The 20176-nt window shown below is 38.5% G+C and overlaps 1 protein-coding gene across 2 annotated transcripts in view; it reads left to right on the plus strand.

The window, feature by feature from the left end:
* LOC107545442 (lymphocyte antigen 75) overlaps nt 1-20176 on the plus strand; it is a 116582-nt gene that overhangs the window by 13565 nt on the left and 82841 nt on the right. For both annotated transcript variants that reach the window (XM_087819818.1, XM_087819819.1), the window contains exons 4-13: nt 1921-2085; nt 6955-7065; nt 8154-8294; nt 10516-10707; nt 11850-12007; nt 13644-13754; nt 14290-14378; nt 14762-14931; nt 17204-17403; nt 18541-18683. In XM_087819818.1, coding sequence (XP_087675944.1) covers nt 1921-2085; nt 6955-7065; nt 8154-8294; nt 10516-10707; nt 11850-12007; nt 13644-13754; nt 14290-14378; nt 14762-14931; nt 17204-17403; nt 18541-18683 — 1480 coding nt within the window. The remainder of the gene's footprint in view (nt 1-1920; nt 2086-6954; nt 7066-8153; nt 8295-10515; nt 10708-11849; nt 12008-13643; nt 13755-14289; nt 14379-14761; nt 14932-17203; nt 17404-18540; nt 18684-20176) is intronic.

A 20176-nucleotide genomic window follows, 5' to 3' on the forward strand; every position in this document is an offset into this window, starting at 1 on the left:
GTTATACTGAGCCACTGGTTCTCAAACTGTAGGATGCAACAGAATCACTTGGAGAGTTTGTTAGAACACTCTGGGGCCCTGCTTCAGAAATTATAATTCTGTAGATTTAGAGTAGGGCCCAAGAATTTGCAGTTTAATGAGTTCCCAGATAATGCTAATGATGCTGGTCTGGAACCACACTTTGATAATCACTCTTCTAGGTAGAGGCACAGGCTTTTAAACACCTGGAACCCATTGAAAAGTAAAAAGCCAGTATTTGCTTCAGCTCTAATAGATAAGCAGAGTTCGGTCAACCAGGCACCAATTTCATTTAAATGTCACAATAGTTTGGATCGGAAATATTAGATGTGACTGGGAGTTTAGAGGTTATCCAGTGCATACCCTCACGTCTCAGGTGCGGAGCAACAAACCCAATTGATAAAGTGACCTGTCAGGGTCAAACCCCATTTGTGTAGAGCCTGGTGGAGATCCCAGGCTTCCTGACCCTTATTCCCCGATATATTTAGCCAACTCTGCCTCACTGCCTTGATTGGCATGTGTCTCAATACCTTTAGTCTCCACTGCATGGCTGGGGGGTGGATTTTTAATGCATTCATATGCCTCCCAGAGTTATTTTTATGGAAGAAGCAAGACTGTGAGCTTTTAAAACCCAAGAACTGCTAATCCATGAGATTTCATTTTATAGTAATAAACACACTGCTAGTCCACTGGAGCTTCTGGATTTATAAGTATTGGGCCTCAGTAGTAATAAGGAACCTTTAGGCAGTATACGTACAAATCCACCTATTTTGTTTTCACCACATGTCACAGTAACCTCTGTTGCTATTTAGGCCATTCATGTGGCTGAGGGAGCAGTGTTAGTCATTCAGACAATCAGTAGACCAGATGGAGAGACCGGAGCTCTGATGACAACTCTGCTGCAAACACGTCTAGACCTTTGTTCCCATATGTGAAAGGAGGACATTAGCCACAATGATATCTAAGGGCCCTTCCAGCTTGGGAGAGCCAGGATGGTGGCGGACTGAGTGGAAGCTGCACTGGCACTCTCCCGGGGCCAATCTGGATTTACAACTAAAACATAGAAAAACCATCCTGAAAACCAGCTTGAAAGGCCATGTGATATGTGACTGATTATGGAAGGCCCTTTGGAAACCTCGAGTGAAGCCTGGGACACACCTGATGTAGCCTACATTAGGTTTTCCCTCTTGTAGAGAGCACATGGGAGTCTCTGAGTATATTTTTGAATGAGCTGTATCAAGACTAGATGTCTTGTCCAGGAAATAGCTCGAAGGTTTTTTCTGAAATGATACATGCTTTTAAAATATTTGTTAAAGAAAATAATACGTACATTATACAGTGAACATATATGTATGTACAGATATGCATATAATAATTTTGTAATATTAATTATATATCATATATTGAATTATCTATTCAAATATTAAGGAGAAACTTGGACTGAGTTTCCCAAATCATGTAGTCACCTAGGCTCTAAATCTTGAGCATTTAAACAGTATGTCAGCACACAGACATACACATGCAATGGTTTCACTGCAGACACTTCACATGACCTTGTTTTCCATTAACTCAGAGGTTCAACATTGAGCACAGTTGAAGTCTCCTACCCTTAGTGAGAGGGCAGGCATGGGCTAAACTATGGCATTGTAATTGATAGGGCATAAAGGGCGGGTGGGCAATAGGAGAGTGGAAGCTTTAATCAGCCTGAGTCATTGGGTGCCCTAGAACTTCAAATACTTCATGTAACCAAAGAATAAAATTGTGGTCTAGTTGAGCAATAAGCTCCCATGTAAGCTTATCCTAAGAGCACGCAAATTGAATTGCAGTGTTTATAAGCATTGTGTGCAATAGAAAACATTATGCCCTTACTTTAGCATCCCTAACGTATCTTTTGATCAACAGAAAATGGCTGTGAAGGTAACTGGGAAAAGAATGAGCAGACTGGAAGTTGCTACCAATTTAATACTCAGACAGCTCTTTCTTGGAAAGAAGCTTATGTTTCATGTCAGAATCAAGGAGCTGACTTACTGAGCATCAACAGTGTTGCTGAATTAACTTATCTTAAAGGTAGGTTTAACCTGCACATGGTAGAGTAAACTGCCGAAATTTTAAAGGTGCTATGTGTCTTCCTCTATGTTCTTATCCAGGTGTGTTGTTCTGTGTATACATTTCTCTATCTTCTCTTGGGATTTAAACTTCAGCACTGAAACCCACATGCAAAAATGTGCTGAATATAATCCTGTTCCATCCATTGAACCTGCATCTTGTGATGGAGTCTAAAAATAAGTTAATGTTCAGAAAATGGGGTGAGGTTGCAAGATTAAACTGCTACCCTAAGCCTAAGTGAAAGGACCTTTAAAAAGGCAAACATTAAACTCTTTGAACATTGAGAAGTGGGAACTGGAGGAAGGTAAAGAAGACAGCTGAGTCATACTAGATGCCTCAGTAAAAAGTCTCACGTGAGAGTAAACAAGTGCAGTCCTCGGGGGCAGGGAGAGTTTTAGGAAACCTGAAAGTGGATTTAATGATGTGGACACATGGAGTGGGTAGGGTTTTGTTTTGTTTGTGGGATGGTGATGCTAATTTTTAAATTTTTAATTATGAAAAACATTGTATAGACAAGATTAGAAAATAAGCTAATAGAGACCTGAGCAACCACCACTGTGACAAAAACACACTAACATTTTATCATACTGCTTACATGGACTGATTCACTTTCTCTCTCCCTCGTTACCCTCTCTCTTCCTGCTTCCCTCCCTTTAAAGAATAAAATGTTGGCTGAGTTCAAGCCCCACGCCCACTTCTCAAAATAACCATCCCTGGAGTGCTCTTATAACATACATATGTATAAACCCTATATCTGTTTTCATTATACTATTGTTCTATGTTTTAAAGTAATGCAAATCCTATCTCATTTGTTACCTGCTGCTGTACAGTGTTACACTGTATGAATAAACCACAGTTTATATCTTCTCCTACCAAAAAACAGGTTGTTTTCAGCTTTTGCTATTACAAACACTTCTTCAAGGAACATCCTTATATGTGCCCTGTCAAGTAGACGTGTATGATTTTCTCTAGAGTAGAAATTGCTGACACATGGAGTGCACATCTCTTCACCTCAAATTAAATTTCCAAATTGCTTTCCAAAATGATTGTATTACTTTACACCTCCACTAGTGCTTGATGTTAACAGACTTATTAATTGGCTGTTTTGATGAATGTGAAATGGTATTTCATTTTTGATTTACATTCCCCTGATAGTTAATGTGGTTTTGCATCTCGTGTTTACTAAGCATTGAGGTTTTCCCCTTGTAATTTGCCAGTTCATTTCCTTTGCTTATTTTCTATTGACTTGTTGACCTTTTTCTTATTGATTTGTTATAGTTCTTTATATATTCTGGATACTAATCTTTTGTTGTAGGATTACAAATATCCTTTTCTAGTCTTTGGCCTTTCATTTTATTTTGTTGCCTCATCATAAAAAAATGTCAGTTTTAATTTGATTAAACTTACCAATCTTTTCTTTAATGTTTTGTACTTATTTATATTATTTAGCAAAGCCTTCCTTAGCCCTCAAATGATAAAGATATCTTCTCATGTTTTCTTCTAAAAGTTTATAATTTTGTTTTTCACATTTACATTTTTAATCCATGTGTAATGTAGTTTGTAGAGCTAGGAATCTAATTTGTCTTTCCCCACATGCATGGTCAAGTTTACCAAACACTACTTATTTTACATTTTTCCCTCTGATTTGTTATGCCACCTCTAAAAATATAAAACCTATCATACGTGGGTTGTTTCTAGGCTCTCAATTCTATTCCTTTGGTTCATTTATCTGTCTCTGTATCTGTTGTACACTGTTTAAGTTAGTCCTGCCTCACAGAGTAAAACTTATTTTTCTAGGTGAGAAAATTCTCTCTTATTCATTTTTTTCTTGATGGCGAAGATAGGGGTAAGTGGAGTCTCAAATTGGTCAACTTCTTGCTTGGACTATATATAGAAAGAAGTTCAGCTCCATATTGTCCAGGTCATATGAGAAATTCTTGCCCTTTATAATTTATCCATTTTCCATTAACATCCAGCTGGCAGAAGACACACAAAGACCATTCCTGTTTGCTAGCCCAGTCACAATGTTAAAATCCTGGGATTCTAGTGAATAAGTCACCAATAGAGATCACAAATAGGACAGTGTAATGAGACAAGGTAGGAGCCTGACAGCTTCCAAAGGTCATCTTGCTCTGTCATAAATGTGTCCTTGCCATGTGCAGATAAGCAATAAGATAATTTAGAAGGAGCAATAGGATTATTTAGACTTCCTGCTGGGGGGGGGGGGGAGATATCTGAAAAGACTTCAGTGGAGGGAGGGCATTGAACTTGGGATGGATGAGAAGGATTGACCCTCCATGGTATCCTCGGTTAGCAATGAGTGAAAGGACTTCTGAATGTCAGGGTGTGGGCGCGTCTGGAGTACCATAAATATGTCGTAGTTTCTAGGACTCCGTTAGGAATGCTGGAAAATTAATTGCTTTTACTAATGGGAAGAAATTTATACTATATTAAATCCTCAAGGTCTTTGTATCCTAGTGTTGGCAGCCCTTGCTTGTGCTAACAGGTCAAAGAAAAGGGTGAATCCAAAATTCCCTCAAATACCCACCTTCTTCCTTAGCAGAGTTTCCTCACCAACTATTTCCTTGAGAAAAGTGAGGCAAACTCTTATTTCTCCTCACGCTCATACTGACAAATTTATCTCTATCTGCACTGTCAGTTGTCCAGCTTGTTCAAGGTTAGCTCCTTCCTCATAGCTCTTTGCTGCCACACCAGCTGTTACTTCTCTCTCTTATATTTTCATCTACTCTCTGATTCTTCCCCGAAAGGCTATAAACTTGCTTAAACTTCTACCTGCAGCCCTGTCTCTTTCTTTCACAGCCAAGCTTCTGGAAAGCACAGTGTATCTTTGCAATTCACTCTTAACCTCACTTTTGCTCCTTGGTGGAGCGATAATTGGACCTTGGCCCTACCACCCTCTTTCCAGACCCCTGTCCATTCCTTGAGCGTTGGTGTTTCTGTTATTGCTCTTGGCTCCTTTTGTCTTTGCTGTTGCTATTTCTGCTCTACCCAGGGGAACTCTTCCATTCCCTGGGTGTCAGTGCCAGTGGAATTACCTGTTTTAGGCATTGAGCTCTTAAGTCTGCCGTAAGACAAAAATTGTGTATGGTCAGAATTACCCTCTTTTAAAAAGCCCTTCATGTATGGACATGGTTTTATATATGCAAATCACATAGATAGATGATAGATGATAGATGATAGATAGATGATGATAGATAGATAGATAGATAGATAGATAGATAGATAGATAGATAGATAGATAGATGATAGATAGATAGATAGAAAAATGTGGTTATGGTTTTCTCTGTACAAATCACATAGATATATGTCTATATAAAAAGTAAAGTATGGATACGGTTTTCTACATGCAAATCACAAAGATATATCTGATATATGTAATGGAACAAAATGATATATATCAGATATATCTGTGTCATTTGCATGTAGAAAACATATCCATACTTTAAGAACCATTTGTGTGTATATAATTTAATGTACATATAAATTATATAAAATGTAACTATATTTTAATGTATATATACAGATGATTATATATAATACAAAAATACATCACATATAATTCCCTGGGAGGAATTAAGAAATGTTATTAAGGGTTTACTGCCGAGAATATTTTAACAAATTTTTAGATGTTCCAACCTGTGAGCTCTTCCTGTTGGTCGACGTCATCCCTGTCTTCCATAGACCATTTCATCAGTTGCTCTCTCTCCTACCTGCCCTGAGCATCTTCATATTTTTCCTTCATGATGTTGGTGAAGCCTTACCAGGTTCTTGAATAATTCTGTTGACTTCCTTGACAGCATTGTGAAAATCCTTACAAGAATTCACAGTTATTTACATGTTTTTCGAACACACATGGACCCATCCAAGCATGATTGGATCCATTGCTTATGAGCATATGCATATTGTGTGGCTTTTCTGCAATTAGCCTCACTATTGAAATTATTCATGCTTCTCTGTCTTTCTCTTTTTTGCATCTTGTTGTCAAATAATAAATTAGAATAACACCTCTTCACTGTTGTGTGTGTTTGTGTGTGTGTGTGTGTGTGTGTGTGTGTCTCCCATTCTGTATCTTCAGTTTAAATGTCTCCTTTGGACTCTAGATGGATATTCCATTGCCTACCAAACAGCTCCTGTACATATTTCTGAAACAGGACTGGTAACACTTTACCATTTGGGGGATCCACATCTGTTTCTATTAGATTCAGATCTTCATAAATGCAGGACTATCATTTTGGTTTTTGTATCTTCAGTACCTGCCAAATAATATGTGCTTAATGATTTTAAACTGTCAGTCTGGAATACAATCAGATCTTCAGAATCTAGATCTGCATTGGAAACTACTTTTTATATATAATTGCCTTCTTTTTAAATTTATTTTCAATTACAATTGACATACAATATTATATCAGTTTCAATTGTACAACGTAGTTATTAGACATTACAAAGTGATCACCCCAATAAGTCTAGCAGCCATCTGACACCATACATAGTTACTACAAAACTATTGACTGTATTTCCTACATTGTATTTTATATCCCCCAGCTATATAACTGCTTTTTGACAAGAGGGTTTAAAGTAGTGAAACAGCTATTCTGAGAAGAGTCTGTTCTTACCTTAGAAGAAAGGGAATTGCACACGCTAATGGGAAAGCAGAATTGAATTAACTGGTCACCCAGGGCTTCTCAGTCTGAAGTTTTGTCGTCTCTCAACCTCACTTGTCTTTATGAGATAGATTGCCTCCTAGATAGTCTGACTTAGATAATAACTTGGGTAATTTTGTCACCTGTTAAAATTATGAAATTGTTACAGAAAAAGAAGGCATTGCGAGAATTTTCTGGATTGGCTTAAATCAGTTGTACTCTTCCAGAGGCTGGGAATGGTCCGACCACAAGCCATTAAACTTTCTCAACTGGGACCCAGGTAACTGCTCTCTCCTCTACCTATTATGCATAGAGCAAAAACCTCAAAATAACTAACTAAATAAATAAATAAACAAACAAACAGAGATTCCCACTCACTGAAATCTTATAAAAATTTCAAGTCCTGACAATTCTTATAATTGCTACCTCTCAAAAGAATTTTTTTCCTAAGGCCTTCTTAGGCTTAGTCATCACAGCCGTTATGCCATTAGAGCAAAGTTGATACCATTATAGCCAAGTTGAACCATAACGTGGGTAACTGAGCATTTGTCTCTAACCTTTAGAGCAACCTATATCTTTAAGTAAGAGCAGAATGAGCCCCATCACATGGCCCAGGAGCCATTCTGTGTCCCTTAGGGGACTTGATATGTCCATGACTAACCCACTTGTATTTCATCTGCAGCGTCACTCTAATATGGAAATACTCCCTCATTTTAAAACTCTTGGGGTCTCCCGCTGTAGAACCCAATTACTGACAACATAATGGTTATATTTTAGTACACAAATAAATACCTTAAAGAAAAGTTTATAGTAAATAAAACCTTAGCTAGCCAAAAGATATTTCCCCCAAAAGGAAGGTTTAGATAACTTTTTAAGAAATAAAATCATAAGCTTCTGACAGATGTAGAACCTAAAAGCTAACGCTTAACTTCAGCACAAAAGTATTCTGCACACGTATAAGAGAAATGAATTAAATACAATAAAATACCAATAAGTCATTTTAATTCAAGAAATTTTATTAGTAGTAATTCAAGACCTTAAAGGCAATACAGAATCATAAGTTAGGATATTTATTATATAGAGTAGCAGATTAAGAGCTACTGACCACAGGATATGACATTAAAGTTGATTGGGGCAGAGGTTTGGTTTTTGGTTTTTGTTTTTAAATTAACTACAGTATATCAGAGTCTTTCTATATTTTAGGCGAAAGACATATTTAGGCACATGATTGTTCATTGAGGCTTATACATTTCAACTTAGTAGAAGGTTTTAACTATTTCATGAATTCCCATAAAAGCAGAAAATTGAAAATACAAACCATCCCTCTAATCTTCTCCTTTTAACTGTTTGAAAATTTTGTTATTTAAGAGATGCCCAGTGCACCTGTGATAGGTGGGTCAAGCTGTGCGAGCATGGATGCCATATCTGGTCTGTGGCAGAGGTTTTCCTGTGAAGCTAAACTGCCCTACGTCTGCAGAAAATCATTAAACAACACAGTGGAGTTAACAGGTATATTCCCACTTCCTTGGACAAATAGGTCTTAAAATTACAGTTTTGTGAAGTCAAGTCAATCCATTTCGGGTATCTGTTTCCACCATTCTTTTATCTGGTACTGCCAGTGCTGAAAAGCATTGACTTTGACCCTGTGGTTAGATATTATCAACTATGGGTATATGAATAAAGCTTTGGTTTGGTGTATCTTCATAGGAAGAAAGAGGCATTCTAGGGAAGAAATACATTTCTGTTTGCATGTGGCTCTTTTTTCTCTGGACAATGGTTCTCAAAGTGTGGTCCCCAGACACAGAGTATCAGCATCACCTGTACTTGCTGGAAATGCAGATTCTCAGGACCTACCCCAGATTTCCTGAATCAGAAACTCTTAGGGTGGGACCCAGCAATCTGTGTTTTATGAAGCTTTCCTGATGCTGCTGCTGCACACTTGGGTCTTACCTATTATTTATTATCTATCTCTGTGAAAAGTCGAAAATGACAGACACAGAACACTCCTGGGCTTTCCCACCTCCTGCTCCACAACACCCACCTCTCCTCTAGCCTTCACCAGGCTGGTTCTTTAGGTCTTAGTGTCAATAAACTGGGTAGGAAAGGAGAGGTGCAGAAGACAAAACGGGTACAAGGAGGGGTTTTTTTAGGGACTTTGTAAGTAAGTGGGACCCCGGGTGTTTGAATTTTTTGAGGGGCAGGGAAGTTTGAGGAGTCCTTGACAGAATGGAGAAGAGGAGTGCCCTTTCTGCCTCCCACGGTGCCTACCGTACCCCTGGTGTTTGATTAAATCCGGAATAAGAAAAACTAATACTCAAAACTGGGAGGAAAAACAGAGATTTTAAAACGTCATGCTTTAAGCGATGTTGGGGGAAAGGAATAAAGCATACGTTTTCTTATCCACATAGATGCATAAAGCTATCTTTTTAAGATTAAAAATAAGTATATAGGGGGATGTTTTAAAGTAATAGGGGAAAATGAACATTTATCATCCAAGTTGATTCACACCAAAGTTAGTTTCTATAACAAAGGGCATAATAGAAAAGACAGCACAAATTAAAATAAACCAGGGGGGCTAATGATAGATCAAATAAGTATCCTGTAGTAGTAATTATTAGCTAAATCGTGATGTTTTCACATGATTGAATAATATGCATTTATTCAAATAACTCTGCCAGCAGGAAAATGAAAAGAGCAGAACCAAATGATATGCCTACTTATCATTTTAATCTTGCAAAAATATGAATTCATAGAGACAAAGACAGGAATAGGGAAAATGATTGTTTTAAGTTCAATTATGGGTGACTTTTCCCCTCTGCTTCTTTATCGTAATTGTAAAATACAGTGATAACAAGCACTGTTTCAGAACCGTGTGGGTAATTGAGTTATCTTGCAAGTGTGGGAAGCTAGCTGAACCTGAATTTTATCTTTGGTAAAAAACAAACTGTCCACATTTTTAAGATGCTGTGTTTCATACAACAAACATTCCAAACAGTTCTGCGTCCGTGAAGTCTGCGTAACCGAGCTACTTTCTAGTTCTGCCGAGAGAGGTAGAAGTATTCTGTATGGCTTTAGGCCCCACTCGTTTTCTCTAATCTTTTTGACCATCATTTGGATGAGTTTCCTCCTGGTCACAATGAAGACTCACTCACTCCGTGAGGGCTAGAGGCTGAGCAGAGGGGAGGACAGAGGAGGTCCAGGCTCTGCCCCTCCCCGCTGCCGCCCTTCCTTGGTGTGGAGTGTCTACATTTCTGACTCTCTTCCTTAACTCCCTGCCTGTCCTTCTGAACAAAAGGAGCATTGATTTGAACAGTGAGCATTAAGGCACAGCCCCTGCTATGCTGACTGTACATGAAAAGGAGGCTCGACCTCATCATCTCTCAGAGGGTGAGACTGGAGGGGAACCTAACAAATGCCAAGCCGAGGAAGAGATTTGTGAGCAACTGGCTTACCCCACACCTCTCCTCTGCCTACTAGGACTAAGTCTGAGCCCAGCCACGGAGCACATTTGCATGGCATCCAAGTCCAATCATTATCTGAACCCCTGCAGTCACTCTTATGTTGCTATGTAGACATTGGGCACCCCATCAATTCATGTCACTGTACTCTCTGACATCACATCCCCCCCGTTCTTCAGAAGCTTTATGATTCAAGAAAGAAGAATTTGTAATGTTATTGATTCAAAATAGACCTATCTTTACTGGAATATAAATAGCTGCTTTTCTCCCAGATGTTTGGACGTATTCAGATACCCGCTGTGATGCAGACTGGCTGCCAAATAATGGGTTTTGCTATCTGCTGGTAAATGAAAGGGATTCCTGGGATTCAGCACATATGAAATGCAGAGCCCTCAGCAGTGACCTCATCAGCATTCATTCTTTAGCAGATGTGGAAGTGGTTGTGACAAAACTCCATAATGGGGGTAAGTTTTTAAAATATCCTACTTGAGAGCTTTAAAACATTTTAAAGTATTCCTATTTTCAGACTCTTCGTGGGAGTGAAAAGCTTACAGTTTGATCCTTGTAGCTCAGCACTGTCCCATAGAATGTTCTGCGATGATGAAACTGTTCTGTAATCAGCGCTGTCCAGTATGGTAGCCTCCAGCCACTTGTGGCTTTGGAGCACTTGAAATGCAGCTAGGGCAACTGAGGAACTGAATTTTTACTTTTATTTGATCTTAATTAATTTACAAATTTAAATAGCCACATTGGTAGCTAGTTGATTGAATAATGTATCTCTTCTCATAAGCTAAATTCTATTTAAGTTCTCCAAACACCTAAGTGATAATTATTTCACTTTTGTAATTATTTGAAAACTAAAGACTGAAGAACAAAAATATACTACACTGCCAGAATTATAGCCTTCTCCTAGGATTCACTAATAATATCTAAGAGTAGGTACCTATTCTGTTGTCAGCATGGTGTCAATTGTTTTACCAGGGTAGTGATGGACAGTATTCTTATACTAGTTGGAATATCCAGGAGTGTATTTATATAATTTTATTATTCCCCATAAAGCAAGAATTATCTAACTCAGATATCAGGAACAGCCAGCCTATCGGTCATATAGTATAGCTGCTCCACCTGTGTGCTCTACTTGCATGAGTGACCTGAAAAGCCTTCATCACTCAGCCTGCCTAACATGTCAACATTTTAACAGGTTATTAAGAATACCAAAGGGATGGTTACCAGAGGAACAGGGTGGGGGGAATGGGTAAAAAGAGGAAGGAAAATATAGTCAATAATATTGTGGTAAGTTTACACAGTGAAAGGTGATTACTAGAACTAGCGGGGAGAACACATTGTAAGGTATAAAAATGTCAAATCACTGCATTACACCTGAAACTAATATAACCAATATAAGGTGGTATAGCAACTATACTTAAATTAAAAATAAGTAAATAAAAAAGAATACCATCTTCTGAATTAAATCTTTAAAAGAAAAAATAAAGAATACTGTCAAGGTTCTTAAAACCCCGTATTAGAATGTAAAAATCAGTAGCAATGTACACATTGAAGTATGTAATTGAGTAAAACCAAACTTGTAAAACATTTTTTTTTTTAGATGCCAAAGAGGAAACATGGACAGGTCTTAAGAACATAAATACACCAGCTTTATTTCAATGGTCAGATAGTACTGAAGTTACTCTAACATATTGGGATGAGAATGAGCCAAATGTTCCCCACAATAAGACTCCCAACTGTGTTTCCTATCTAGGAAAGGTAGGCAACCTTCTGGGGTTTATTTATAGTCTAATAATAATATCTGGTGGGGATGTTTGTGTTTAAGCTGGAAAATAAAAGGTAAGAGCCTTGGAGGTTGTCTTTCCAGTAGCTACTGAAAAAAGGTAAATACAATAATGACGAAGCAATTCACTTTATGCTTGAGAGTATCTGCTCTGGTGTGCAACAGAGCAAGAGGATCCCTTTAGAACTCAGATTCTTGTGCCAGGTTGGTTCTAATAAGATGCTTTCTCTCAGGACCCTCAGTGTGATATTTAACATGTCGCCATCTGAAAAGTCTCATCTTCTGAATTTACATTCAGATTAATCCTACTTTAAGAAATAAAAAAGCCCTGGCTGGTGTGACTCAGTTGCTTGGAGCATCTTCCTGTACACCAACAGGTGACAGGTTTGATTTCTGGTCAGGGCACATACCCAGGTTGTGGGCTCGATCCCAGGGTTGGGGTGTGTACGGGAGGCAACTGATTGATGTTACTCTCTCTTATGTTGATGTTTCTCTCCCCTCTCTCTTTCTCTTTCTCCCTTCCTCTCTCTAAAATCAATTTTAAAAAATTTTTTTAAAGAAATAAAAAAATATATTAAAATTTAGGTCTATCTTGTTCAGAGACCATCTCACTCCTGTAAAATGCTTAAACATTTCTTGAACATGCTCTAGTTCAGAGTTCAAAATAAGTTGTATCTTGAGCAGAAAGGACATGTATACCTCTATATTTTGTTTGTATCACTTTCCTGTGGATTCCTAATTATTTAGGATTGTGTTGCCTAAGCTTCTAGAGAGACTTCAGTGGAAGCAATAGTGGTATGTGTATTTAGAAGTGTTTCAAGGGTAAAGGTGTAGTTAGAAACTTGTCAAAGATTAATTTAGAGGGTTGTCACATTTGATGTTCTATTTTAAAAGGATATCTAAGATGTCCTTAGAACAGCGTCAAAGGTAAAAATGACTTTCCATAGGCAAGAGTGAACCGATAGTGTACCTAGGCAGCATTCCAATGTCCAACTAGAACACTCTGTTTTCAGAAACCTTATCACAATTCACTTATTAAAATTTAATTGGAAGAAAGCAGGATGGGTTAGTCAATTAAGCAAAATAAATATTAACTATATTTGAAAGAGAGAACTTTGAAGTCGAAGCTGAAGTAGCACTGGAAGAAACTTTTGATTCTAGAATTCTTGGAGAGTAGATATTCTAACCATAATCATCTTAAACATGAGGAAACAGGAAGGTTAGTTGACATGCCCAAAAGTTTTCAACCTGTGGATCAACTTTGGCCATGTCTAGGAAGACGATTAGAACACAGGCAACTGTTTGTGGGCTGAGTTCTTCTCTCTTCAACTTCTATTGACAGTTTTATTTTTGCTTTTATAAGAAAATGAAAATCATCCCACTTGTGACTTTGAGAAGATTCTGAAATAATATGGGCTGGTTGACTAGCATTTTCTAAGAGTGTGTTCTCAGATTTCATCATTCATTTATATTCTCTCCCTATCTCTTTCTACCCCTTGCCCTCAGTTTCATGAAAAGAAGCTATCTTGACTTAAAATAAGTTAGAGTTCAATTCTAAATATATGGCAAATACTATCTCTTGTGAGAAAATGTTTTCCTATTTTTTAAAAGCTAGGTCAATGGAAAGTCCAATCATGCGAAGAGAAACTTAAATATGTGTGTAAGAAAAAGGGAGAAAAAGTGAGTGATGCAAGAGCTGATAAGATGTGTCCTCCAGATGAGGTATGTAAAACTTATGCATAAATTTTTCTAAGCAGTATTACACCTTCTTGGTAAGGGATGGTAATTGAGACTTTAACCAGTCAGACTTGGAAACTAGAAGAATTACTAGCTTCTTTTAATTTTCATTAGAGCAAGCCAGAGTGCAGTGAATCATAGCATATCAGTGTTCCTACAGAAGAAAAAAGAGTTACTTATTCATGAATTTCTATAAAAATGTATATGGTTACTATCCTCAATGCTGATAGCTTTACTTCCTTTATTTATATTATTCCTATTAAAAAATGATTCAACCAACAACATTATACTTTTATGATGAACTAGGAACTAAGGGTAAAGAGAACTGACATGCCTTCTGCCTGACACAGGCTCAGACTTGAGGTTATCTATGAAATTCTACCCCACCCTCATCATGGGTATGAATTCACTGCCCACATCCTTAGTTTCCATAAGTTGGGAGATATTAGCCAAACCTTGCTTGTCAGAGGAGGGCTACATCAAGTCTGGAAGACAGTGTGACTGTATTTCTCTGATTTAGGGTTGGAAGAGACATGGAGAAACCTGTTACAAGATTTACAAGGATGAGGTCCCTTTTGGAACCAACTGCAATCTGACTATAACTAGCAGGTGCGACCATCAGTAAACATGTGCTAGTGAACTTTTAACTCTGGGTTCCTTTGCTAAGTAATCGTCCTAAGGAAAAGGTGCATCTTCGCCTGGCCGGTGTAGCTCAGTGGTTGAGCATTGACCTATGATCAGGAGATCAAGGTTCGATTCCCTGTCAGAGCACATGCCTGGGTTGCAGGCTCCATCCCCAGTAGGGGGCGTGCAGAAGGCAGCCAATCAATAACTTTCATCACTGATGTTTCTATCTCTCTTCCTCTCCCTTCCTTTCTCTGAAATCAATAAAAATATATTTTTTTTAAAAAGGAAGAAAAAGGTGCATCTTCCATTTATATAGTAATTCACCCATTATAAAAACACCTGCTAATTTGACTCTTGTTTTGTAGATTTGAGCAAGAATACCTGAATGATATGATTAAAAGGTACACTAAATCTGCAGAAAAATACTTCTGGACTGGCCTGAGAGATGTAGATTCAAATGGAGAGTATAGCTGGGCAAGTGTTGGTGGAGAAAAGCGGTCTGTAACCTTTTCCAACTGGAATTTTCTTGAGCCAGGTGAGTGTCTTAGTGATAGAATACAGTGATCTGTGAAATGAAGCATCCCTCCCAAATATGTTCTTTACTTCCCATTAAAATGTGAAGGAAATTACCATCTTCAAGACTAGAATCTAACTATGGGACCATAAATAGAAGCGTGGACTCTATCTTCCCTATTAAATCCTTGGGAGTAATAATCCAATAAAAGAAGCTAGAAAACTCAGCTCTCAGAAACCACCATCTAAAGACATAGAGCTGGAACCCTCAGTGTCAGTTGTGTTTTTTTTCTCTTTTCCATGTTAGTCTCAAGCATAATCTAGAAGCATTATTGTGAAGCACTTTATATTTTCATCTCTCTGCTTCTTAACTTCTTTCTCTAAAATTGAATGGGTTTGCTTCTATTAACCTCAATGAGTGAAAATTAAGGAGGCAATATATTGTAGGTATTATTTATTCTGAAACTAACCTAAAGCACTGACTGTAATTAGCCTTAGAATCAGAACTTTTGAGCCCAAAGGACCTCAGAAGTCCCTTCTGTTTTCAGAGTTGAGAAAACACAGGCTTTAAAAGGTAATTTACTTGACAAAGGTGATCTGGTTATTGAATTGCTGAAATCCAGCTCTCCTGGTTTCTAATCCAATGCTTTGTAGAGGATTTTGACTTTGTGTAAAAACAGCAATTATTAAGGGGTCAACTTTTTTCCCTTTCAATTATTTATATTTTCTTGTGTTTGTACAATCTGGTTGTGAAGACCAACTTTCATAACAGAAATTAAAACATGCGCGTGTATAAACACAATATTTGAAATAGAGAATGCCCACAACATTTGTAACACATAGTCCTCATTATAAATGTGAGTGATGTTGATAACAAAGGCATCTTTTTACCTCTATAAGACGGAGAATACAGATGTTAATCCTGATTAAATGTCATCTTAAATTAAAATGTTCTAATATGTAAAACACATGTGATTTCTTTTATAGATATTCAGGCATCGTAGAATCAATGTCGATTCTTCATAGATAAGCCCCAGTCGTGGGAGAGGTGCTCAGGAAGTAACTACAATGTCTGTGCTCTCAGTCCTATAGGCAGAAAGCCCGGCATTAAGCTTTTTTCTTACCATTATTACTCCCAGCCCCAGCCAGCTTGGTCTATCATGGGCAAGCCATGGGTAGGAGGCAGAACCGGAGAAGAACAGCCCTTTCGTCCAGGGTGACACAGCACTTTTCCCCCAGGTCCTTGTTCCTCTCGCTGTCCGTGTGTAAGTGTGAGATGTGGGCCACATGGCTTCTCCGTTTGGTGGAATAAATTTGTCTTCATTACTTCCAATGTATGCTCTTGTCTTCTGCCGCTTCAGGCAGCGCGGTGTCACGGAAAAGGGAGCCTGGCGCTATGCCAGACAAACCCGAGTCTGAGTCTTGACTCCACCACTCCCTGACTGTGCTTGTGGGAAAATCACTTATTCTTATCTGGAAAATGGATCTGACCATAGAAACTACCTTTTAATACTTTATGAATAAATAAAATTCTGACTGCCGTAAAATAAATAGTAAACATATATATACCTCCTCTACCTTTATTGTACTAGCCTTCCTTTGGATCTGAATCCAGAAGAGTTTTGTTTTGAGGTTTACTCTGTTGCTTAAAAACTGCCCAAAAGCCCTGGCTGGTTTGGCTCAGTGGTTAGAGCGTCGGCCTGCAGACTGAAGGGTCTCAGGTTCGATTCCGGCCAAGGGCACGTACCTCTGTTGCAGGCTCGGTCCCCAGCCCTGGTTGGAGCATGTGTGGGGAGCAACAAATCGATGTGCCTCTCTCACATCAGTGTTTCTCTCTCTCTCCCTCTCTCTCCTTCTACTCTCTCTTGAAAAGCAATGGAAAAAAATATCCTTGGGTGAGAATTAAAAAAAAACACCTGTTCAAAGTGGTTCAAAGTTAGTATGAACCACTTAGGCCATGCTGAGCAGCTCTACACACACACCACCTGGGTTCTAGTCCTGGGTCAACCACTTAAAACAGGTGACCTTGGGCAAGTCCGTAATCCTCACCGTACCTCGGTGTGACAACGGAATCCACTCTATAGGTTTTTTGTGAGGATTCAATTCATTTAATCCTCTTAGAATAGTTAGCAAACGCTTCTCTGTCTTACTGTTGTCATCATGTTGTCATTGTTATTGTGAATGACACATTTCTCTCCCCACCTTGGCTCAGATAAAGAGTAAGGACACTGGAAAATGTTTGGACTTTAATTTTAAAATGTAATTTTTAATGAAACGTTCTCATTCAACCCCAGCTTCTCCAGGCAGGTGCGTGGCTATGACTAGTGGAGAGTCTCTTGGGAAATGGGAGGTAAAAGACTGCAGAAGCTTCAGAGCACTTTCAATTTGCAAGAAAACCAGTGGGCCCGTGGAGCCTGAAGAAGCAGTTCCCAAGCCTGAAGACCCCTGTTCCGAAGGCTGGGAGAGTTTCCCCTCAAGTCTTTCTTGTTATAAGGTAATGTAATATTCTCACTCAATCCCTCAATAAGATAATTCATCTACAATCCAAGTCCATGTCCTTGTACAAATTATGCTTCTCCTGAGACATATATGTAACCTACCCAAGTATTTGAGAGCACAGCATCCTTGTCAGGGAGGGCATCACTGCATCTCTGGCGTCAGACATCTCTTCCCACATAAACTCATGCCCCACCCAAAAGAGCAGGCCAGAATCCAACCTGGCTCTTCCCTAGGGTTCTTTTGTTCTGGGAATTTGGGGAGCTTCATGCCGTGCTGAAACTTTGCTTATGATTCCCGATCCCCTCTAATTCTTGTTATCAAATGAAGAGTTCTGTCACTCTTTACAATGCGAAAGAAATTATTTTAGGATCTGTGTCAGTTAACTGCTTCCACAAAGAATTCATTACATACCACCCCCAAATTCAGGGGCTATGACAACAAACACTTAGTCTCATGTTCACAGACCCCCAGGTCTGATAGGGTTCACACACCCAAAGTATACTTCACACACCCGGAGGCCGTGGCAAGAATATATAATTACATCACAGGGAACTGATTGTGTCGTCTGCTCTTCTTTTGCAATGACTGTCGTTCTTTTGGTATAAAATTAGTCATCACAAACCAAAGAAATGGTCTAAAGTCGAAAGTTTTGTTGCCACCTTCTGTCAAAATTCACACATCAGTGCAGCCTGCCCTTTGATTCCTCATTAGAAAATAGTTCTGCACTTGTGCAGATCTCGGTGTGTTATGTTCAGAATTATATTGTTAGCACATTTCTTTGCAGAAGTCTCCCAGCCCATTCATAGGTATCCTTTACAGCCTTATCTGCTAGCTCAATTGATCTCTCCAGGGCCTAGGAAGGCAGGAGAACATAGTATCTTATTGGAACAGTTTCCCAGCCTGACTGAGGAAGGTCATCGCTCTGACAACAGTGGCTGGCACCTGTGTTGGCCTTTAGTGACACTTGCAGCAGGGCCTGTCTGTGACACAGTATATGCACATTTACCTACATCTTCATTGCACCATTAAGAATCCATTACCTACAGCCCACACATTTGACTGTGATTGATTTTTAAATTATGAATGTTTTATGATTATACCAGAAAACAATTTAACATTATATTTTGTTAAGATATTTCCTGTAGAAAGAATTGTAAGAAAGAGGAACTGGGAAGAAGCTGAGAGATTCTGCCAAGCACTTGGAGGACACCTTCTTAGCTTCCATCATGTGAATGAAATAAAGGAATTCCTTCACTTTTTAACAGACCAGTTCAGGTAATTCTTTTAGAAGGAGATCTTCTATGCTAAATTGAATGTCCTCTAGGTATTCATAATTGACATGTTTTGTTATCTAAAAGGGTCATTCAGTGCTTAGCAGTCATTGGACATCAACTATTTTTTTGTGTAAGACACTATGAGGGATTCAAAGATGAGGGAGACCGAGGCCCCACCCTTTGCACAGCATAATAAAGTTTAACTGTGGGGATAAAAGAATTAATAGTGGAAAATCTAGCACATAGGTAAGGAGGGGCCATGGGAATTCAGAGGAGGGAGAAAGTGTTTCTGGGAGGATTTCGTAATTGGGAAAAATGTTATGAAGAAGGATGTTCTTGGAAAATAAGGTAATGTTTTGAAAGGTAAAATAGGAGAAGGAGCCGGGGAAAACAATGTAAGCAAAGGTACGGAGACCAGAATGTACAGGGGGGAAAATCTGATAATTATATATATTACATATTAACATATTTAATTAATATATTTAACATACAAATTATAATTAAATTAAGAATAGAAGCACCCTGACACGTGTGGCTCAGTTAGTTGGAGCATCATCTCATGCACCAAAAGGTTGCCAGTTCGATTCTCAGCACAAATACCTAGGTTGCAGCTTCAGTTCCTGGCTGAGGCAGGTACGGAAGGCAGCTGATCGATGTTTCTCTCTCCTCCTCTCTCTCAAACTAAAAATAGCTAAACCAATAGCCATTTTATACTTAATGAATAAACATTAAGTGCATTTCCATGAAAGTCAGAAAAAGGTAAAGATCCCTATTATTATCACTATTGTTGATCTTTGGAATTATCTCCTGTGCATTAAGATTTTTTTCATATTTTTTTATTGAATTTATTGAGGTGACATTGATTAATAAAATTATGTAAGTTTCAGATATACAATTCTACAGTACATAATCTGTGTATTGTATTGTGTTCACCTCCTTCCATCACCATTTATCCCTCGTTTACCTTCTTCTACCTGTCCTCAGCCCCTGTGCACTAAGATTTTTTTTTTTTTAAATATATCTTTATTGATTTCAGAGAGAGGAAAGGAGAGGGAGAGAGACAGATGGAAACATCAATGATGAGAGAGTCACTGATCGGCTGCCTCCCACACGCCCCCGACTGGGGATCGAGCCGGCAACCCGGGCATGTGCCCGGACCGGGAATCGAACCCTGATCGCCTGGATCCTAGGTCGATGCTCAGCCTCTGAGCCATGCCCAGCTGGGCTGTGCAGTAAGATTTAAAAAAATAATATTATAACATGTAAATATTTATAATATATTAAGCAGTTGAAAAAGCAAATTATAAAACAGTTAAATATACTATTTACATTAAAAAGTAGACTGCAAAGATGCATCAGAAAAGATAATCGTTACCTCTGGGAGATAAGATTTTGAGTGATTTTCTAAATGTGTGAATATTTTCCATACAAACCTTCTAGATGTGTATTAGCATACCCACAATTGTATTTTTCTCATTAAAGAAAGTGAAGTTT

This window comes from Miniopterus natalensis, chromosome 8, assembly GCF_054644295.1.
Source record: "Miniopterus natalensis isolate mMinNat1 chromosome 8, mMinNat1.hap1, whole genome shotgun sequence".
Classification (NCBI taxonomy): domain Eukaryota; kingdom Metazoa; phylum Chordata; class Mammalia; order Chiroptera; family Miniopteridae; genus Miniopterus; species Miniopterus natalensis.